Below are 24,070 nucleotides of genomic sequence, written 5' to 3' on the forward strand. Positions count from 1 at the left end.
CGGTGTTTTCCTTCACCATTGAGTGGGTTGATATAATTTTAAACACAAGTCATATAAACTCAGTGTCCTGATGGATCGGAACCCGCGACCATCACTCCAGATTCACTTGTCTAGAACAATTGGACTATTTTTGGCTTTCGTCTTTTGTCTTGTATAGTTTTAAGTTCATTTATTGGTTATATAAATTATTAATTAATAATAATTCGTGTTTAATCGTTATCAAAATAACAAATCACAGATAGTAAAGTGTCCGTTATCTCCGCTTATAAGACGAGAGAAGTAATCTTATCACGTATTAGTCTAAAAGATTTTGATGTGGTTTCATCTCGTTATTACTTCGAGGGTTAAGTGTCAAGCGATGGTTAATGATGTATAAATTGATATGTATCCTGAAGTGTTTGACATTGGTGAGTGATTAACTTTTTTTTTTAAATTTAAGCTTAGAAGGCAAATGGATCAATGGACTTGATGTGGTTACCCCTGCCCATAGACCAGCATTGCATTGGAAATTAAGACGTAAACCCCTTTGTCCAAATCCAGTGGTTAGAACACGAATCTTAAAAGGAGACTATGCGTTGAAGACCACGACAAACACGAATTAATTTTCATGTGCTTTATATCGCATTCCGTGCTCAGCGATAAAAGTAATCATAATGCGGAAACCTGCCGTGGACGAAGATGTAAATCTTCCAAATGTCCACAACCAAGCCCACCAAGCAGACCAAGCCTGGTGCCTACTGGTGGTAGAGCTTTGTGCAAGCTCGTCTGGGTAGGTACCACCCACTCATCAGATATTCTATCCCAAAACAGCAGTACTTGGTATTGTTGTGTTCCGGTTTGAAGGGTGAGTGAGCCAGTGTAATTACAGGCACAAGGGACATAATATCTTAGTTCCCAAGGTTGGTGGCGCATTGGTGATGTAGGCGATGGTTAACATTTCTAACAATGCCAATGTCTAAGAGCGTTGGTGACCACTTACCATTAGGTGGCCCATATGCTCGTCCACCTTCATATTCTATAAAAAAAAGCCATATTATAGTAGGTTTAAGGAGGGGTAACTTTAGCCTAAAAGTGGGACATTGTTTTTTATTTCACCATTACTACTCTATTTAAGTATTAAGATACTTAACTCGTCGTAATTAAATATATTTAAACGTAAGATAGTTCGTCTAGGAAATAATTACACTCTTACATACATAGCTGTTATGTTGCAATTTATATATAAATTTATCGCTTTAATTTGAATTTATTTCAAATATATAATGTAACTGTTAACAGTTAACTGACGTAGAGGTCTTGTATCACGGACGCCATATTGGTATTATAGTGACGTCATAGTTTTAACGAAATGAATTATTTGAATTATTATGTAAGGTTTTCTTACTAATCATTCTTTTATTGTTTTTTTTTTTGTTATTTCAACTGCTGTTGTACAAGTGTATTTGTGTTTTTTGGAGTCTGTAATATCATAATGCTCTAGCCAGGTTCTGTAAAAATAAATTGGATTTTTTTATAGTGAGTACAATATATATTAGTAAACATTAGGCACATGAAAAGTCAATGGTACCGGATTTAAACCTATGATCATCGGTTAGCACAACCAAGTGTTTTAACCATTGGACCATGTTGGCTCTTAGTTTATACATTAATCAATTTTATTGCACACACAATACATTAGCATAGCAAAGGATAATATATAAATTGTTATAAGAGTGCATAACTGGCCTATCGCCATAAGCAATCTTTTTCAGACAACTTTTGACAGAAAGCTTACCATAAGAATTATAAAAACAGGGTAGTAAAAGCTTAAATAAAAAAACTTACATTGTATTATTTTATCTCAAAATGAAACAAATGAACGTATCAAAATATATTGATGATCTGTTTACTTTCAGGTGGCAACTAATCCCTTGCAAGAACTACAGTCATGTCCTCAAGTCAAGTATGTACATAATTACGGACAACCTGACGGACCGTTGATAACGCCATCGAATTATAAACCTTACCAACAACAACTTGTGGTTCAAGATCAAATACCACCTACAATCCAAACAATCCCTTATTTACACAATGATCAAATAAGCCGATTGTATTACAAAGTCATAGCAAGTCCGACAGTAAACTCATTTGCTGATGCAAATACACGTGTTTATGATCAAAATGGAATTGAAATTATACGATACGTGGCTAACCCTAATGTAGCTACGCCTAATGTAGTTAATAATTACATATTATTGCCACCAGAGTATTTTAAAGTAAACCAAAGTGTTCCCAATGAAAAATATTATCCGCGTAAGAAAAAACTAACAAAAGGTGATAACGAAATGAAAAATAATGAATTATCAGAAGTAGAGAATCATAAGAACAAAAAAATAGAACATGTAAATGAAAAACATACATATAACTATACTAATGACAAACCGACGAGTGATAAGCATGGCGACGATGTACCGAAAAAGAAAGCTAAAAGAAAAGAAGGTAGTAAAGTGAATAAAAGTAAACGAAAGTCGTCCAAAAAAAATAAAAAGAAATGTCAGAAACAAGAATCTTCTAAGGTCATAGATGAGGATGATCTTCTCCTTAAGCCCGATAAAAAAAGAACTCATAATTCAAAACTAAAAGCTTTAGAAAATGAAAGTGACAAAGAGGTTGTAGAACAACGAGAAGTTAAAACTACAACTAGGCGTAGTGATGATAACTCAAAAATAACAGACAAAAAGATTGAAAAGAAAAAAAAACTTAAAACTTGTCAAGAAAAGTGTATAGATTCCGAACCAACAGGTGAGCTGCATAAGGATATTCTTTTAAATTCTAACACAAACGAAGTCACTAAGAAAACTGCAGATGTCGATGTATGCTTTGATATTAACGAAGAGTGTGCCAATCTAGAAAGTCGAAGGACTCGTAATAACTGTTATGATCGCAAATATAATAACAATAACAATAATTACCGCCCTCGTCATCACAGTAGTAATAATCAGCAAAACATGCAGAGAGACTGTCCTGCAAATATAGTTTCTTACTTGAACAGTCTAATGTCATTTCCACAATTAAACACGAACTATTTTAATCCAATGGGTAATTTCCCTTACAATTTTAATTACTTGTATCAAACACCACCGCAATCTAACATAAGATCCAATGAATCGAATAAAAAACGAAAAAAAGGTAAGAAAAAGCAAAAATCAAATAATAGTAACACAAGCGAAAAACAATGTACGAACAAAAACCAAGATCACGAAGTGACTTCTGATGATTGTGAAAAAGTAGTAGTGTTAACACCACAATTCATAGAAATTGACCAAATAAATGATCCATTAATTTCTGAAAAGACATCACCTAATATAGAAAAGAATCAAGATAAAACTATAAAAGTTTTTTTAACTAAGGAATTCGAAAATGATAAAACAGATATTGAGTCTCCACCGGTCATTGTCGAGGCACCATCAGAAATTGTTGATCCTCCACTAAAAATTATTGAGACCCCACCAAAAATTATTGCAGCTCCACGAGAAATTATTGAGCCTCTGCCAGAAATTATTGAGCCTCCATCAGAAATTATTGAGCCTCCATCAGAAATTATTGAGCCTACACGAGAAATTATTGAGCCTACACGAGAAATTATTAAGCCACTTAATATTTATGCAATCGATAATTCAGAAGAAACTTTGTATGCTTCTCCGGTGTTAGGTGATGAAGACATTCCGTTTCTAAATGACAATGACGTAATCGACGAATATTATCCTGATTTCACCTCAGACAATCTATACTTAAGTAAAGAGGATTATGAATATAATAATTTCCACGACCGATACTATTACGCTTCGGATAATAAGGCAAAAATGAGTAGAGAAAAAAGAAGATATGAACACGTCAAAGGAAAAAAATTGAGGAAGTCCGATGATGTACACAATAAGAAACAAGAAGTTAATAATATCAAAGGCAAAAAGTCTATTCAACGGCACAAAGATACTTTAAAAGATAAAGAAAATCCTTCAGAAACAAAATTTCATACTCCCCCTCCACTTGAGTTTCCTGATTTTAAAACTGAAATGGTAAACAAGGATCGAGATAATCCTAGGAAAGAAAACGAGCATATACAAAATGAACGTCAGAGCGAAATATCTAAAAATTTAGACCACGATAATGAAGTTGAAACTGTGTTCGCACATTCGAAGGTCGTGAAATACGGCGCGTCGCCGAACACACAAGAGGCAACATTATTTGATTTTACACAAACGAATATCGGCGATGAGAAAATTATATTTTCAAGAGATGGAGATACAACTGTCATTATAGCTAGATCTTTAGGTTATCCGGAGGACTATTAGTTTCTGAACCAAGCCGACCATAATTGTCTATGACTTTTTAATACTATTACTTAAAGTTTCTTGAAGAAGTTAAGAAATCGAAAACTTTAGTGAATATACGATTAATATTATATTTTTGTTTCTTTTTTATTTTAGAATAATTAGACGGCACACGTTAATCTTGACCCATAATTGCGAATTCAAACCCCGGCAAGCACTACTGAATTTCTATGTGTATAATTTGAGTTCGTAATTCATCTCATGCTTGTGCCAAGTCGAGATGGCCCAGTGGTAAGAACGCGTGAATCTTAACCGATGAACGTGGGTTCAAACCCGGGCAAGCACCTCTGAATTTTCATGTGCTTAATTTCTATTTATAATTCATCTCGTGCTTTTCGGTGAAGGAAAACATCGCGAGGAAACCTGCATGTGCCTAATTTCACTGAAACTATGCCACATGTGTATTCCACCAACCCGCATTGGAGCAGCGTGGTGGAATAAGCTCTAAACCTTCTCCTCAAAAAGGGAGAGGAGGCCTTAGCCCAGCAGTGGGACATTTACAGGCTGTTACTTACTTACTTACTTTTTTGTGCCAAGCAGTGAGATAAGACATTGTGATGAAATCTGATTCGGTGAAATAAACTCCTAACCATCTCCACAAACAGAAGAGGAGGCCTATGCTAGGAGCTGTTACTCATTTTAGAACCAGATTTTCAAATTAAATCCTAATTCTAAAGTTAAATTCACTAATTCAACTAATATTATGTTTTTAAGTGACTCACAGTTGGGCCAAGGTACTTTTTCCTCTTAAGAAGCAGGTTTTATGGAGTTTATTTCGCCATGCTGCTCCATTGCGGGTTGGTCAGGACAGGTAAGACTGAAAGTAGAAGAGATTCTAACAGCAGAGGAACTCTCATATAAAGAATATTTTCCTTCTAAGGATTCTATTGTAAACAATATAATTCACGTTTTTCTTATATTATAATAAATTTACTTTTATTAAAATAAGCTTTCACAAGAAAACTTTTAACACAGTTAATCTTAACATCAAAAGCTCGACACCGAATAAAACAGGAACTAAAAAAAGCTCATGTAAATATAATAAAAAAGTTAAATTTGTGAATATAAATACAGTTTCTTTCTTAAATCGGGAAAGTCAGAATAATAAGGTATATTTGTCAGGGCTGCCCCTATGTATATAAAATGCTAAATATAAATATAACTTCACAGCTAAAAGCTATGACAAGTTATGTGACTATGGTATTTATAGTCTGCCCATAAACAACAATATGTGGAAGTGAGAGCCATTCGTTACGTTGTCTCATGGCTGCCAACCGATATTTTTGTAACATTTTTTTTTGTATATGTTGGTTACTAATCCGCAAAGGTATACAATTATGTATTTAAGCGTGGTTAATAAAATATTGATGATTCATATATAAGATTGTCAATCTGTCACAATTTAGAAATCGCAGATATTTTTTACGGATTTTACTTTGTTTTGATAAAACGTTATTAACGTTGGACATGAACATTAAATGTTATAAATTATTTAAAATCATGCAATATTGAGTAATAAAAAAATATTGTGAAACTTATGAAGGAAAGATAAAGTAAACAAAATGTACACAATAGGTAATGTTTATTATATTACATAAAACTAGATAACAAAATGAAACAGTTGTAAGTTAGTTATAATAAAACTTATTCCATTAATATTAAACGCAACAACAAAAACTTAACAACAAACATTTGACAATTAACTTTAAATCACAATTATAATATCATTCGTTGTGTCTGAACTTGGCATTATATTTATAGTAATAGATGCTAAATAAGACTTGCACTTGGGAGCCCTTTGTGCAGATAAAGCCGAAAGTACACTTAAATATTCTTCTGAATCAGCCTCCTTGAAGGATAAATTTATTTCAGAACTTGGCAAAACTACAGAAGAATCTATGGGTGGAGGACATGAATCAAATGGAGGATTTGAAATAACCGTGTCAGGATTAGCAATAGGAGTAGCAATATCTATAACAGTTTCTTGGAAATGAATATCATCACATGGACTCTCTGTTTGTTTAATATTAGGTATAAATTCAGGAGTAGCAGGAGGAGTTTTTCCAAATACAGTTGATAATAAACCCGCTGTCAATAAAGAAATAATGCTGTTCAATGAACAACTCAATTGTGAAGTAAGTGTATCTGTTGTGGTTTCATAACCATTTGCGCTTGTTAATATAGAACACGGTAATGTTGGTGGTTTCTTAATTGTATTAACGATAGGAAGCTGCGATATAGGCACTATTGGTAATTCTTTTTCCGGGACGTAAGCTTGATTAAATAAACATGACGATGATGATGATGTCGGTGTTCCCAAAAAATAACATTTGGTATCAGGTTTTGGAGGTAAATTAATATTATTACAGTAACATATTACATTATCAGGTGATTTGATGTTGTTTTGTGTTTGTGGCGGAATAGCATTGACAATTGGAGTCAACTCTAAGCCTACTTTATGATCAGTTAGTGTAACATGTGGTGGAATGGCAGAACAAGTCTGAGTTTTCTGAGAACTCGCTGTTTGGAACTGATTAAAATTATTCTGACCATAATTGAATACAACGTTAGTGATTGGATAAACTATTTTATCAGTCAAAGCTGAACCTTCGATGTTTGTTTTATTTTCTTCAGTTGTTGCTGTATTTTTAAATTTCTGTTGTCTTATATTGGTATTAGGATTATAAGACGTCACAGGATTTTCTACTAAAACAGCCGAACCTTTAGAGATTACATAATCTTCTCTTGCTTGATTCAAACGATTTTCTGATATTGAATTTTGAACTATTTCCAATTTAGGTGGAATTATAGGATTTTCTATATTTTGTATCGCTAAAGGATTTAGTGGAGTGAGAATTGAAGGTATTTGATAACTTTTTGTTGGTTTAGTGCAATCGATAAATATTGGTTTTGAATCACCGATTTTAACTTTATGAATATTACTTGGTAAATTATCGAGCATTACAGGTACTAAAGGGATTTTAATTTTATTATTACAATTATCTGTTCTAGTTATTACGTAACTAGGCTTGTATTGCACAACAGGCGGAACCAGTTGGTGTGTACAATCATTCAAACTAACATAAGAGTTGACAAAGTTACTATTTTCCAAATACGATGAGTCGATTTGAGGAGACGATAATGTTTGAGGTATAAATGCTGCATTTGGAGTAAATGATTGTATTTGTAATGGTTTATCAATTGCAGGATTGAGAGGTGTCGATATTGAAACCGTTTTAAAAGGAGGCTGGGATTCTTGTACTATACAAGGTTCATGTAGGAATTCAGTAGGAATGTTGACAGATTCAATCGATCTGGACGCCGATGAGCTGTAGGGCGTTGGTGTTCCATTACACAAGTCTGGTGTAAACGATATCGACAACGGCTTTTGATTTGCCGGTGAAGATTTGTAAATTAAAGATGTAACGGGCAAGGTTATTCCATCTGGTCGAACAGAAGATGGCTGAAAATAATTTTAAAATTATATACATTTTTATGAATTAAATAAATTCATGTCAGTAATAAGAGATCTGTCAATCAAGAACACATTTGCATTGCAGATTATTAATTTTGGAAATGGAAGCTGATTAATAAATTAATCGTAGATTATTTCAAATACACACTGAGTATTAGCCAGTACTGTAAATAGCTTATTATATATTTAAAAAAAATTAAATAATAAGTTTTCTGTCGCTGAATATAAAGTCTACCGAGAAGGATCTCGTTAGAATTTATATAAGTGCACTATATATCATTTATGTATGTTTTGTAAGTAGCTAAATAATAGAAAACTTTGTTATGATTAATTAGCAAGATATAGTAAAAAAAATTAAATCAAAATGTGAGTATAGACAGCGATAACATTTGTTTTATTGTTAAATAAACAAAATACATATTATAATGCCCCGCGTTCCTGCAGATTTGCAAATAAAATGTATCAAAATTTATTTTTAAACAGTCGCATTACATTACAATTGATCTCATCATATGTCATATTTTGTTAACCACCACCATCCATATACATTGGCGCTGTAAGAAATATTATCTATTAATTAAATCGCCAAAGTGCCACCCACCTTATCCACAAAAAAAAATATGCTATGTCCGTTCTTCTTATATTTGCTGGCGCACTCATCTATCAAACCCGAACGAACAATACATTTTGCTGTGTGGCGGTAGAATTTATGACCGATCCATCAACTAATCGATAGTCTATATATGTATATGATGAGTATGTATGGGTGGTACCTACCCAGATGGGCTTGGACAAAGCACTACCATTGAATTCTGATTCCATTCGGAGGTCTCAGTTCATAGTAACGTAAATGATATATATTCACCTGATACATTAACAGCCAACAGCAAGAGACCACTAACATCATATCGGAAAGTTCTCGCGTAAATGACACAATGAACTTGAAACGATTATTATGAACTGGAGCTATCTTTCGTAAAATCGTATTACTGGGTAACGTTACCAAATGAATTCTAATCGGGTTAGTATTACATAAAGATATTGCAATAATATTGAAATACTACAGTGAACACGTGAATTAACTGAAGATTGCGAGTTCGACTCCGGACAAGCACCGGGTTTTCATGTCCTTAAATTGTCACTTCAATCAATTCTCGGCGGTTTAGCTAAACATCGTGACGAGCATGTGTCGGGTGAAATCTACCAAATATGTTTTCAATGCTGGTTGCATTAAAGCGTTATATAAAAAAATCTAAACGTTCTTCTTTTTAAGAGAAGGTTACAAATTTATCTCGGCAGTGGGATATTTAAAAATTATTGCTTCTTATTACAATAAAGGCCTTGGAAAAGACGTGACTCCTTAAAGGTTCAAAGTCTATTTTAATTAATAGATTAAACAATAGACTCCATAATCCGGACACCAATTGTTCGGATATCCGTTGAATTTGGTCGATATCAAAAATAAATAAATCATAAACTAAATACTGATTAAATATTTGTGCAAAACTGTTCTAAAATATTCAACACTCGCCACTCGCATTTCACAAATATCATAATAGAATTTTACCCACCCACCATTAAATTGCTAAGTTCTTTATTCAAGTAGACTCCTACAGTCATTTTTAAATAGTTTTTTTACAAGTTTATAAAATAATATAAGTTAAATAAAATTTAAATTACCATATGATCAGACTATGTAGTAACTGTTTTCTACCAATTACACAGGTTTGATCCTGCATGAAACCCAACGTATGTACACTAACTCTATGCTTTTATATCACTTGCATTATATGTCATTCTGAAATCAGATTGACAATTATTAATTCGTAAGGCTGTTGCGAATTTTATTACAGAAACGTTCCTTTTTCCCCAGTGAATCGTGAATAGACTTAGCGGAGTCTTACACTTGGATATAAGCAAATATTATCATATTATAATTAGTTTGGCTCAATCTCATTTTGTAACACAACATACTGCATGTGTTCATTCAAATATCTAATAACTTTTCTCGAATCACTGCGGAAATTGCAAAAACAATTTTTATTTAAAAAAAAAACCTTTAAAATTAATGTTGTTTATTTTAGATTGTAAATTAATACTGTGACAAATAAATCGAACTTAGGTTACAATTCCTACTGCGCTTAATGTTTTATTTATATGCTTATTTTATTTATATGCCTTTGAAGATTACCGTAACCGTAACAGTCTGTGAATGTCCCACTGCTGGGCTAAAGGCCTCCTCTCCTCTTTTTGAGGAGAAGGTTTGGAGCTTACCTTCTCCTTTGAAGATTGTCAACACCGTAATATAATATTTTGAAACATCGCTTGTTATTTAGTCAGTATTAACCAAGGGAGTACCTTAGGGTGCACTCTTTCTCTCTTATTAAGTAACTTGTATTTTTTCTCTCTCTCTACTATAATTTTACAATTTATATAAACTACCACTGGTGACTTATGACCACGTAGACGTCACAAAGTTCCAAGATATTATGTCGTTGAAAATAAATATCGTATTTTTATTAAAAGTTTTATGGCTTAGACGCCGAAATTCTGCCGAATTACGCAAAAATATAATTTATAAATAATAATAAAATTATGTCAATAATACAGTTCATGTTTATCATCGTTATCATTTAAATGCTGAAGCGCCGCGGTTCAGTTTTCACCTGTCAGCGAAACCAGCTGCGGTAGACAGCGAGCCACTAACGTGGTGCGATGACCGCGAACTGCCTAGTGCTAATGACCCAATTACGTCACAGATACAAAAACCAAAACAGGAAGTTATTCAAACAAAATCGCACTTTTGCTTAAATAAAAAGGTACTCATTGCTCTTGATGCAAAGGGTACTCGATCGAAGTGAAGAAATGCCGGCCCTAAAGCTGCTGCAGTAGACAGGTTTACTCACTGGTTAAAAGGAAGAATGTATAGACGTGCCCGTTATAAAACGCAAAACTGCAAGCGAAGATGTGAAATCTGCTATGGTATGGCTTATGGCACTCCTGAAAATCTCTCAGACACATAAGCATCAAGAAATAGTGTTCTTCAGTCTCTGTACTCCGATAGAAGGAATGGTGTGCGAATCGGCAACCCCAGTTGGAAAACTGAGATGGACCACTAAACTATCTTAGCTAAAATAAACAAAATTTACAGGCTGTCGCTTTTAGTCTGACACATCTATTGGCGCACCTCAGGCCGACCAGTATATCGTGACGGCATACAGCATGACGCTCTCTTAGGCCGTTATATCCGGTTATGTAGGATTTTTACCCTGTGGCCGTGACACGTATGGGGATGCCATGGGGCCCGCGCCGTATCCTACTCGTAGCGCGACAGAGTTCATATCAGGGACAGTGTAGTGCTTTAGACCCTCACACACCTCGCGAGTGCGCATGGCAGGGTTGGGTATTGAATAAAGGTTGGGTGCTGTATAAATGTGCATTAATATTAGTTAATAATAATATATATATACATATATTATATAATGCAAAACAGTTCGGTACCAGTGTTTTACTCCTGTATTTTTGTTTTGTTCTTTGTTTGGTAACTCTTTTTTCTAATAAGAGTAAAATAATCGAATGTTGGGCACATGACTTATTGTTTTATTCGTTGTTGCTGTATATAGTATGTATTTATATCACATGCTTGTAATTTTGTATGTTCTGATAATATAATTTATTTATTGATATATAATATGTGTATTTTATATTTACATTTGTATATTGGTTTTGTTTTAATTAAATATTAATATTATTTTATTCATACCACCACCTACCTCATATCCTATCTGTAATTACTTACACCGTTGGTTACCTGGAAGAGATCGCTATGTAGCGATAAGGTTGCCATAATTGTACATTTATTTAGGCAGTAGTGTACTTTGTGTGTATAAAGTAAAGTAAAAATGTGTATGTCTAAATTATGTCGGAAACCGATGCCTGGACTTTGTTGTCGAAGGCCTAGATCCCGCGACAGGCCCAAGAAGAGCTGGCTTGATGTCTTGAGGAGCCCGATCTCACTAAGGAGGATGCTTTAGATCAGGCAAAGTGGAGTAAAAGATGCAGGGATGCGGCTAGGGTCCGCTACTAGGCCAGGAAAATGCTAGGAAGAAGAAGGTTTATCTAAAAAATATTACGGACAATGACAATGATGCCTTCGCATAAGGTACACAATAATCCCTCAATTCATTAATATCCCTTAAAAAATATTTTAAAGGGAACAACGAGTACCTATATTTAGTTAAAAATTAATTACAAAATCATCTATTATTTTTTTTGTAATATTTCAAAATTATCTATTACATTCGTATCATTTAAAATCTTTCATAATTGTTAACAGATAACAGATTATAATAAAACGTGATGTTATCATTTTTTTAATAAAAAAATAAACATTGCGAAAATATCTGATAATAATTAGATATAAATAATAGTATTTCATTTTATTGATCATTACGTTCCGAGATTCGAATTAATACTCACGTACATACAAAATGGCCGCTCGTCTCGTTTTACTGCTCGCCATCTCGTCGGTTGTGATGCAGGTAATAGATAAGTCAAACGGAATTATATATTATTAATATAATTATATTAAAATTTTCCAATTCTGTTTTAGTGAAGTATAAAAATTAATTTGATTAATATAATTAGGAGCAGCGTGGTGAAAAAAGCTCCAAACCTTCTCCTCAAAAAAAGGAGAGGAGGCCTTAGCCCAGCAGTGGGACATTCACAAGCCGTTAATGCAAATATAATTAGATAATAAAACTATAAATAATATTATTTTTATTATTTAGTTTGTATTACTGATATTATTTAGCTGTCTTGAAAAACGCTTATCAATTCGTCTTTGTTATTTGAGTGTATTTTCTTATATATCCGCCGGCTATAAATCGGTTTCTATAAGAGAAAAAGACACTTTTTTATTAAGTCGTTTACATATTAAACCCTCTTTACCGTAACAGCCTGTGAATGTCCCACTGCTGGGCTAAAGGCCTCCTCTCCTCTTTTTGAGGAGAAGGTTTGGAGCTTTTTTCACCACGCTGCTCCTAATTATATTAATCAAATTAATTTTTATACTTCAACTATATATATAAACCCTCTTTATAAAAATTTAAATTAATGTTAAGTAAAAATAAAATCAACTCGAACTAATAACTTATATAATATACTTATATAATAATTTGAATACATACGTTTATTGTTATTAAAATACTTACAATACCTTATTTTGGAAATGGCTAACAAAAATAGATATATATTTATGGATCAGCGCAATATACCTTTCTAAATAGTTAATGAGCGAAATGTCTGTAACTTAGAAATTAAATTTATTTAATGAGGGCTCACATTACGAGGTAATAGGTCTATGCAAATTAGGTATATTCTCCTGGCAACTGACGGTGGTTAAAACACTCATATTTTAATAAAATATGAGGTTTAAATACGAGTTCATCAATACGAGTCAATCCAACTTTAAGCCTTTAGCACTACAGAAAAGGAGGCTTTAGCCCAGCTGTGGGAGAGTAATAAGCTGTTACTTAATCAATGTTAAATCTCATTTCAGAATGCTTTAGGTCAATGTGTAAATCGAGTCGTTCCGGGTTGCGGCCAAACTGTTGTCGAAGGCCTCATCCCTAACCAGCTGTTACTACGTGAGCAAGGGTTGCCCCTCCTACCAACTGTACCCGGCCCTATCTATCCCGGGCCTCTCATGCCAGGCCCTATTATACAGGAAGGATATGGATATGCCCCCACTGTCATCCAAGACAGCAGTGTAGCTAACAGCTTAGCTAATGCCTTGCAGCTTTTGGTAGTAAGTAACCTCCTGAGCAGCACGCTGCCGGGCCCCTGTGACTCCTATCCCCTGGATTACGTGGGGCTGCCCACGTATAATTACATTTATTGATTAATTAATTCTTGTATATTTATTTTATTATTTGTTAATAAATATATTTTGATATAAAGTCTATTTTGTTTTTTGTCATTGCATTTTAATTTTTAACGGTTAAATCATGGTTGTTCTATAAAAAAAACAATTTGTTTAGGTTGCGGATAGTAGAAGTGTCAAGTTGACGTTTAAAATACCTGTCATCTTCAAATATTTACACTACTATCAGTTATTCGTAGTGTTCTGCAGCGGCTTTTGAATGACTCATCGTATAAAATTCTACTATCCGTGATATCTTCTAGACTTCATCATTAGTAACGTATTATGTACATGGTAGTCATTTTTGTTCCCTAATAAATACATCATAGTGAATATTGAATATGCTCACCAAGAAACACTTTTCACTGGTGGTAGGGCTTTGTGCAAGCTACTAGCTTACCTTACCCAGACTACTGGGTAGGTACCACCCACTCATCAGATATTCTACCGCAAAACTGCAGTACTTGGTATTGTTGTGTTCCGGTTTAAAGGTTGAGTGAGCCAGAGTAATTACAGGCACAAGGGACATAACACCTTAGTTCCAAAGGTTGGTGGCTCATTGGCGATGTGGGCGAGGGTAAACATTTCTCACAATGCCAATGTCTATGGGCATTGGTGACCACTTAACATTGGGTGGCCCATATGCTCGTCCGCCTACTTATATTATAAAAAAAAAACGAAGATTATTTTTGTTTGATTCTGGAATTATAGTAGAGTCACACACACACACATCACATACATACACAATAATCACAGTACAGTCGACACAAATGAAGGAGGATTTCCCCATTAGGTCGTCCCTTACATATAAACTACTATTATTATTACTAAGCTAATAAAGGGGATTATAAAAAAAGGTACGAAAGAAGAAAATATTCTTGTCCAACATTTTTAAATACTAGCTATTCCATTATTTATCATCTTATAGGCAGACGTATATATGTCATGTTAATACATATACATATATCAGAGGATAGACGTACCACCATGCCGTAAAGGTTAAAAACATTTTAAGGTACTATTATTTAAAGGCGCTTTGGATACTTTTTAACAAACTAGTAGTTTTTACTTCGATAAGGTGAGCTTTTTCACTTTCTACGCTACTTCTACTGTATAAATTAATTTAAACTGTCATAAGCAAGATTGAACCAAAGACCAGTGCACAGTAGTCAGCATACAATCTGCCCGCCCTGACCATCTGTCAGAGTTACACAATGGATTCCGCTGATATCAACGTTCGTCAGTACATGTCGATACAATTGTGAAGATGCAATCAATTTCATCGATGATAGCAGTTTCATAAAATTAACTTGCAAGCCATTAGTTATTCTAATATCTTGCCTTTGTCACGTTTATTAAGATAATTAGTAAATTTTATATTTCCTTATCAATACATAATTTAACTAAAAATTATTATATTTTACATAGATTGCTGCGCAGCCTCAACGCGATTGCCAATACGGTTGATTTGTTTTGTTGCTGCTGAGTGAGCTCACAAGGATAGCCTTTTGGACTATATCCTGTATATTGTAGTAACATATTTAACATGGCGTCATTATATGCGCTGCATTATTGAATTAGGACAACCTTGTCCTGTAATGATTTATGTAAAGTTTTGATAAATAAATAAATGAGCCAACAGCCCAGTGGTTAGAAGCGGAAATTTAACCGAAAACTGTCGGTTCAAAATCAGTCTAATAATTATATTAACAGTGTGTATGCAAATTAAAAATTTGTATAAAAATTCTATTTCATTATATTCAACTCTAGTGTTTTCACTTCTAGCTTACCCTACCCAAACACGTTCTTTATCCTCTCTGGGCTGGTACGGAGAGTAAGCCAGAATCCATTGCGATTAGTATTTCGACCCAGGACCGTAGTCTGTAACCTTTTAACCCACTAGAGCAAAGAGGCAGAAAGTAAACATAATACACGTAGAACAATATGAGTTTCATGTTGTTCACGATTCGCGTCACGTCCTGCTTGTATTGACCCTCCGAATATCATTTCGAATTGGACGCATTTTGCGTTTTACATTCCTCTTTGTTTCTGACGAACGACAAGTACATCAAAATGTAACAGCTTTTATACTCCACACGTGCGGCGACCTTATTCGCGATTAGAACGTATGGGCCGTTGATTATATCTTTCCAATCTCACACTTTCCACTTCTTATATTAAATCAGGATATATATTTATATCCATATATTTGTAACCACTACAAAAAATAATTGTTAAATTTTTATCTTCTATTTATTTATTTGTAAAAGTACACTTACAACATACATACAAAGAATTTACAAATGAACTTATAAAATAATAATAATATATCTATTATGCACGTCAATGACAAGTGTACATAGCACTTCCAGATTCATAAATTGAAAATAACAGAAAATCATAAGTAAATTTCTAAAAATGTTAAAATAGAATTATAAATTAAGAAAATTGTTATAATGTAGTAATAGGTAATGCCTAATGGTAGTTACAAGTGTTTGCTTGTTCCAAGGAACAACACAAGTGTTAGCAGTATCACTTTCAGGAAAACTTCTATGTCTTCGCAAGCAAATGCTGATAGTATTGGCTGTTTCGTTGGAACCAATCACTTCTCAAAATAAATTGGTTGCAAATAGTTGACACGAAGTGCAGTTACAAAACTGTAAACGTAAATTTACCTTTATTATTACTGATATACGGTCCAACGTGCCGATGCCAGCGTATTTCACAAATATTTTGAAAAGCTTTTTATTTTTATTTTCAAAGTAACTGTTATCACTTTGTTCACGTATATTGGAAGCAGTTATAGTATCGTTTAAATTTAATTTCATTGTTCTAGATACACATTATGATAGCTTAGTGATCTATTTCTGCTATTAGACCAATTCTCAACAGAGATATCCCAATTGGCGGTAAATAACAAAAAACTACACGATATTTTTTATGATAATTTCACAGAATTTGAATCGAAGTATAATATTGATATATTGATTGAGAAAGGCTGTAAGGCTATATAAGAGGCCATTAGCCTTACTGTTAAATTAAGCCGAGATGGCCCAGTGGTTAGAACGCGTGAATCTTAATCGATGATCGAGGGTTCAAACCCGGGCAAGTAACACTGAGTTTTCATGTGCTTAATTTGTGTTTATAATTCATCTCATGCTTGACGGTGAAGGATAAACATCGTGAGGAAACCCGCATGTGTCTATTTACATTAAAATTCAGCCACATTTGTATTCCACCAACCCGCATTGGAGCACCGTGATGGAATAAGCTCCATACCTTTTCCTCAAGGAGAGGACGCCTTAGCCCAGCAGTGTAGGTTGCACCCGCGCGCAATGATTACAAATACGCGTTTTAGTTCATATTGTAATTATTATTTAATCGAACGCTTCGAACAGAGAAATTATGTCATTTGTACTTTACAAAGTCGCTTACACATCATGTATTATTATACAGTATCTTATATCGAAACAGATAATGAAATGCTTTCCTAAACGCTGATATAACGATTTAAAGACGTGCCCGATAGGAAATTAAGATAAATCAAAATCTATATGAGCTAATGTACTAATATATAATATCATTTTAATATTACTCTCATAGAAAATAGGCGATAATATGACTTCAAAACTATTTCAACTGTTTGTAACGCAATTTCTAATTATTAAGGTAATTATTAAAATATTATTTAGTAATATTATATTTGTTTATAATTAAAGAAATCGATTACTCACATAATTTCCAAATTATTCTTTTTTTATTTCATTGTTGTAATATAGATCAATTCATATTGACTTTTTTAAGGTTATGTCGTCATACATGCAGCCATATTCCCTGAGCCCTTACGTCACAAGAGAGTCGGCGCAAATTCCGCAGAAGCCTTACGTTACAGAACGTGAATACCATAACTATCCGTCGAACTACGCTCATCCTACGTACAAGAAATCTGAACCAGTTTTGGTACAAGTTCAACCATCTAGAGCTCCACCAGACGTAACAAATATCAAGACTATTCCAACACCAAATAATTTAGAAATACCGAACAAATGTTCAGGGAACTTAGACTCCCATGTGCTTAATAATTTAGCGATTGCTTTACAGCTTTTAATTGTAAATAATATTATAAACAATCCGCCACCTGAGCCAAATCATTTAGTTTCACCTTTAGCGGAAACGATTTTAGGAATGACATTACCGGTAAATAGTAAATTGAGCGTCCATGATCATGAAGCACCTTTCCAAATGCCTAACGCTCAGTTCTTAGGTTCTTCAAACTTTGGTAACGACGTTATGTCTAAAGGTATGGTGGGCTTACCTTCCTTTGGGTCGCACTCAGCTTCACCGTTTTCTAGATCTGGTATTAACTTGATGTCACCATACGATGCTATAGCAAGTAGTGTGCCGTTGTCAGAAGCTATCACGTCATCCTATTTGTCTAAAAAAGATTTCCAAAGTCCATACGCCGCAATATTGGCGGCAGATTTGAATAGAGACTTATTCTCAATGGATTTTTTTTGAAAATGTGTGTTATCTGGTCGTTAATCTATAATATTTATTTAATTGTTATTTTTTAGAATAAATGTTAATGAAAGTATAGTTGTTTATTTTATGAAATAGTTTATTTTATGTTTTACGTTAATTTTGAAAGAGCCTAAAAAAATTATCTCCTCCGATTAAACTTATTTTCATATTTTGCGTTATGCAACTCCTAATTCCTTAGCATATTTTCCTTAAGGGGAGAGGTGGCTTCTACAATCAGGTCATTTATTTTACTGTCTTTACTTTCTGTTACCTTAATAGGGAAAAATCAATAAATGTAGAATTATGATGGAAAAAAATTATATAGAACCTACAAGATTAATAATTACCCTTCGATCATGTAACTGTCTATACCTTACTATTTAATATTCTTATGATTAACGTTGGAAACGAAAGTAAAACGTATATAGTATTCGCAATAATATTAAAATAATAAATTTGATTTACGTAATTTTAGCAACATTACGGGAATGTAAAAGCGTATTTTTTTATTAAAATACTAACCTTTAACTATAATTAATGTTCTTTAGGGGATGACTAGTCCAGTAATGTTACGTCTTCTTCTTTCGAATATCAAATCAAAGTCGACAAAAAGAAAGGAAACAGTGCTTAGCGAAATCATTGATCGACGGTAATAAGTAAAACCGTGATAAAATAAAAAGGCTTCTCTTGGGTGTCTGTCAGAGAGCTTATGTTATCGAGCAAGGAATCAAGTAAGAGTAACATTTTGATAGTTTAGCTCTAACCCTTATGTGATATGCAAAGCTTAGCGGTGATTGGCAACAATGATTGGATTTAACTGAATCAATACATGCCAATGTAAACATATGTCTATTTATTGATCTTTCTGACCGACTCGGATGACGGCGGCACGCACAGATGCACTCACTATTCCCTCACTCACCTCATAGGACCAACAGCCTTGCGTGCTTTCTGAAGCATAGGAGAATAAACAGTGCCCAGTTTTACCTGATTTTACTTAGTAGTTGGGCTTTGTGGAAGTTCGTCTGAGTAGGTACCCACTTATTAGATACTCGATAAGGTTGGTGGCGTATTGACGATTTAAGGGATGGTTAATATTTCTTTCAATGCCAATGTCTGTGGGCGATGGTGATTACTTACCATTAAGGCCCATTAGCAAGTGATTACCGTCACCAGCACAAGTATCATAACCAGCCAGTGTTGCCTGTATTGGAAAACATGATCGCTGTTTATTTAATAAAATAACACTAAATGTAATTAATATAATCTTTCATATATATAGAAATAATGTAACATTATTTCATATAACCAAATTTCACATTTATCATTTTATGCAACATTAGTATCGAAGTGTTGCGCACTGTAACCTATATAAATGTATATATACGGTATCAGTGTGTCATTTATGTCACAAAAACTACAATGGAATACATAATATTAGTCCTCACCTGCCTCGTGACATTTTGTCAGGTATGTTTTTGTTTTTATTTAATTATTTTCATCCGAAGATGTGCCCGACATAAACAGTTTATTATGCAATAATAATGTCTGCTTTTGAGAAAGAAAAGTGAAATATTTCAATTATTCTTAGCTATTTTCCGCATTTATTACGAAAAAACTTATCATAGCTTTGGGAGCAGGTTTAAAAATGAATATTTTCATTCCGAGTAATGCAAGAGACATTTCTCTGAATAAAACACTTGCATATTCCCGAGGCACAGCTTTAATAGAAGAGAAGTTCAAAGTGTTCCACGGTCCATTAAATTAAATTTATAATGCAAATTAAAACTTTACCGGACGTCAAACGGAAGTGTGGTTTATAATATAAGCATTATATTTTATTGAAACGTATTAAACAGAATAGTTTTCTAACCGCTGAGCCGAGATGACCCACATTTGATTTTTAACCGAAGATTGGAGGTTCTAAGGAGAACAGTTCCAATGCTTTTTATGTTTATGCGTGTATACATTATAAAGGCGGAGTATATTATGGTAGTAATATTAGTTAAATATCAAGTATTATGCTCCCTCAAAAATTAACAAAATAATTGTGATTTTATTGAATAATGTTTTATTATAGTTTCAGGTTCAATCACAGTACTGTGGGGGCTCTGGACCGACAACCGTCGTGACGAGTCCACAGCTGCTCACCAACGGACCATATTTAACTGCACCACAAGTCGTCACATCTCCAGTGGTCGCGACGACGGTAGTCGATAACTCGGTGTCGAACGCCTTAGCAAATGCCTTACAGCTATTAATAGTGAGCGACCTCATCGAGTCCAGACTATCGAAGGTTGCTCCGAATGCATTACTGAACTCATTTGCACCGATATTTGAAAGATTTGGTCCATTGTGTTCCCCTGTAGTTGATGTTGTTGCGCCCTGCCCCACTCCTATAGAAGCTATACCTCCATGCGTCCCCTTAATCGAAACTATCACCCCTACTTGCTATGGAGGAGTTACAGAAACTATCACACCGAACCTTTTCGGTGGTTTCACCGAAACTTTTTGCTCTAATCCATTCGGTATTTCTGAAACATTCATTCCCAATTACTATAGTGGATACACCGAGACAATTGCACCAACGCCCTGTGGGATAACAGAAATTATTGCTCCTAATATAGGCTTCAATACAAATATAGCAACACTCAATCCTAACATATACGGGGGTGCTACAGAAGTAATTTCAACAACACCATGTGTACAACAATTTCCGTCAAATAATGTGTTTGGAGGATTCACGGAAGTCGTTACCCCTACATGTGGTCCTAATTATTACAGCGGCGTAGCAGAAGTACTTGCACAAAACCCGTTCACAAATAATTACTTCGACCGCTTCGCAGAAGTTGTTACCCCAACATGTGGTCCTAATTATTACGGCGGTGTAACAGAAGTACTTGCACAAAACCCGTTCACAAATAATTACTTCGAACGCTTCGCAGAAGTTGTTACCCCAACATGTGGTCCTAATTATTGCGGCGGTGTAACAGAAGTACTTACACAAAACCCGTTCACAAATAACTACTTCGACCGCTTCGCAGAAGTTGTTACCCCAACATGTGGTCCTAATTATTGCGGCGGTGTAACAGAAGTACTTGCACAAAACCCGTTCACAAATAATTACTTTGACCGCTTCACAGAAGTTGTTACACCAGTGGCCTCATTTAATCCTGGTTGTATTGGAGGTGTGACTGAAGTTATAAGTTCAAACCCATACACACCGAACTTTTATGGAGGTGTGACGGAAATAGTCTCACCCTTTGCACCTGGCTGTGTTAATGGAGTGACTGAAGTCATTACTCCGCCATCATACATGCCTAATTACTGTGTTACAGAAGTAATTTCGCCTTTCTCGTCATATAACACTGGATGCTTTGGTGGAGTAACCGAAGTACTTACCCCTTCACCATTCTCACCGTTCTATGGTGGTATCTCAGAATTTATTTCTTCTGTTAGTCCTTTCAATCCCGGTTATATACCAGAAGTAATCACGCCTAATCCTTTTGCTCCGAATTTCTTTGGTAATGTAAAGGAAATTATTGCTCCAACTGGGCCATATGCACCTGTAGCTGCTGAGGTGTTACTCCCGCCTGCTATTCCAGCTCAACTGACATGCAATTTCGGTTACATGCCGACAACTGTGCCTTGCGTCAGTTTCAACGTAGAAGCATTACCGTTTGAGTCTTGTGGTTGTGGGTGCAACGGCTTCCCAAAAAGTTTTTATTATTAAATATTGTTAATATTGTTATATCTTTATGTAATAAAATATTATTATTGAATTTTCACTGTTTTATTGCATAATACACAATTTAATATGTATTATTTTATTTGACAAATATATATTAGAATTCTCATGTTTGTATAATTCAATTGCAATATCAAAATAATAATTATTGGTATTAGGTCAGCTTTTTTACATTTTAACTAGTTATCATCAATTTATACATGTATATAATAGTTATGGATTATAGCTATTTTTAGTTAAGTTATTAACCTAACCTGAAATAACATAAACTATTGAAAATTTATGCGTATAATTATAAACCTATTTTATTTACTATCCAGCAACATTAGTTCTGATAATAACAATATGAAAAAAAAAAAAAAAACTTTTAAATTTTGTGTTGAGGTAATATACAAATAGAAAAAAAAAACAATTTATTCAATAATTTATTAACAATTATGATAACTTACAGATAAAATCGATCAATTACCTAACATACCAAGAATATTTCCAATTAAAGCGTTATTGTTTACATTAGCAACACCTGGACCTGGAAATACAGAAACTCCAGGTGCTATATTAGGATTTATCATGCCTGGATATAAATTAGGAAAATTTATAGCAGGAGAGATTATATTAGGAACAGGATTGGGAAAATGTCTTTCAGGACAACCGCACGAAAACGCTGGTGACGAAAGAGCTTCACCAATAATCGGTGACGCCAACTGAGCCGCTAATTCTGAGCCACCCTTCGTGTTTTTAAGCAAATTACACACTATCATCAGCTGGATGGTATTTGCTAAGTTCTGGCACACTGATGGCGTGCAATCTGTGATGATTGTGGTGGGAGCTGATGGTACTAGTTGTGGTATCATAGGTAGAGCATTTGGATTTTCTATCATTGTTTGTTGATACGATAAGGGGTTATTAAGTGGTGCTTCAATGATTGTTTCTGGTATTTGCCTGTTGAATACGAAGTTTTGTGGTTGACGGTTCAGACATTGCGAAATGACATCCTGAAATTAAAAAAAATAATTAATTGTAAAATAGAAAAAAAAAATACAGACCAGTTTTGTAAGTATTGCATTACCTTTATGAGTCAAGAAAAGATTGGCTGAAGATTTAAAAATAGGCACAGCCAATCTCTAGATGTTTTAGATAAAACAAAATAAAAAATATAGCCCAGATGGGCTATATTTTTTATACTTACACTTAGGCTATTTTTTATACCTAACAAGTGAACTCCGAACATGCGGACAAAGTCGCGGTCGAAAAGTAATATTAAAAAAATATATCGAAAAACGAAAATTGATAAGTGAATGACACCTACCCAGACGGCTTAATGACTATGCCATAATAAAATATTAAGCACCTTATAACATGCAAAAATACTAGAGCATCATTATTTTTAAGGTAAATAATACCGTAATTTTTCATTGCGACCTTTCTTATTATAATCTCTTGCTCCAATATTTAAAGATTAAGGTATAATTTTCACGCCACTTATAAATGTATTAAAGCGTTTCGTGCTCCACATACGTAAAAGAGGCCGTTTTTACGTACAAAACTCATTTTTTTTGGATTAAGTGTGAATTACAAAGGTTATGACTTCAGTTATCACGTTTTATATAATTTTCTAGTGTACTATATTGCATATTAAATTTAAAATATATTTTAATAGTTACGCAATTGACCAGACTAAAACATTTTAAATTTAATATTTGATTAATTGACAATTGAAGCTGACAAATATGTTTTGATTTTGGATTTTAAATTTTTAAACGAAATATTTTTCAACTAATTGCAAAACAAGATGGCGTCTACATATTTTATTAAGCAATCAACAATACAAAGTTAACTGAAATATAGTCTAAATTATAATTAAATTACTTAATTAATTCTACTTCCTATTAAATTAGTAAAGGTAATAGAAATTAACTTACTGGAATTTGAAAAGTTGCAAAACAGAAAAATATAAGCAATTTTTCCATTTCAGTTATTACAGATGTGAATGCACTCGACGAAGAAGGTTTTATGAAAATCAAAGATTTCTT

General features: G+C 33.8%; 4 protein-coding genes across 4 annotated transcripts; 3 read left to right on the top strand and 1 right to left on the bottom strand.

Moving 5' to 3' along the window:
- Positions 1–291: 291 nt before the first annotated feature.
- On the top strand, positions 292–4,331 carry LOC126779041 (uncharacterized). The gene is made up of 3 exons (XM_050502790.1): positions 292–407; positions 1,896–2,781; positions 3,235–4,331. The coding sequence occupies exons 1-3, from the start codon at positions 366–368 to the stop codon at positions 4,329–4,331; spliced, it is 2,025 nt and encodes a 674-aa protein (XP_050358747.1). The 5' UTR covers positions 292–365.
- Positions 4,332–17,363: 13,032 nt separating this feature from the next.
- On the top strand, positions 17,364–18,300 carry LOC126778980 (uncharacterized). The gene is made up of 2 exons (XM_050502723.1): positions 17,364–17,437; positions 17,573–18,300. Exons 1-2 carry the CDS (start codon positions 17,387–17,389, stop codon positions 18,284–18,286), a joined length of 765 nt encoding a protein of 254 aa, XP_050358680.1. The 5' UTR covers positions 17,364–17,386; the 3' UTR covers positions 18,287–18,300.
- Positions 18,301–19,709: 1,409 nt separating this feature from the next.
- Positions 19,710–22,071, top strand: LOC126779042 (uncharacterized). Its single transcript, XM_050502791.1, has 2 exons — positions 19,710–19,759; positions 20,376–22,071. The coding sequence occupies exons 1-2, from the start codon at positions 19,712–19,714 to the stop codon at positions 22,020–22,022; spliced, it is 1,695 nt and encodes a 564-aa protein (XP_050358748.1). The 5' UTR covers positions 19,710–19,711; the 3' UTR covers positions 22,023–22,071.
- Positions 22,072–22,448: 377 nt separating this feature from the next.
- On the bottom strand, positions 22,449–24,039 carry LOC126778986 (uncharacterized). Its single transcript, XM_050502734.1, has 2 exons — positions 23,960–24,039; positions 22,449–23,032 (listed from the first exon to the last, which is right to left on the bottom strand). The coding sequence occupies exons 1-2, from the start codon at positions 24,005–24,007 to the stop codon at positions 22,499–22,501; spliced, it is 582 nt and encodes a 193-aa protein (XP_050358691.1). The 5' UTR covers positions 24,008–24,039; the 3' UTR covers positions 22,449–22,498.
- Positions 24,040–24,070: the final 31 nt, after the last annotated feature.

This window comes from Nymphalis io, chromosome 28, assembly GCF_905147045.1.
Source record: "Nymphalis io chromosome 28, ilAglIoxx1.1, whole genome shotgun sequence".
Taxonomy (NCBI): Eukaryota; Metazoa; Arthropoda; class Insecta; order Lepidoptera; family Nymphalidae; genus Nymphalis; species Nymphalis io.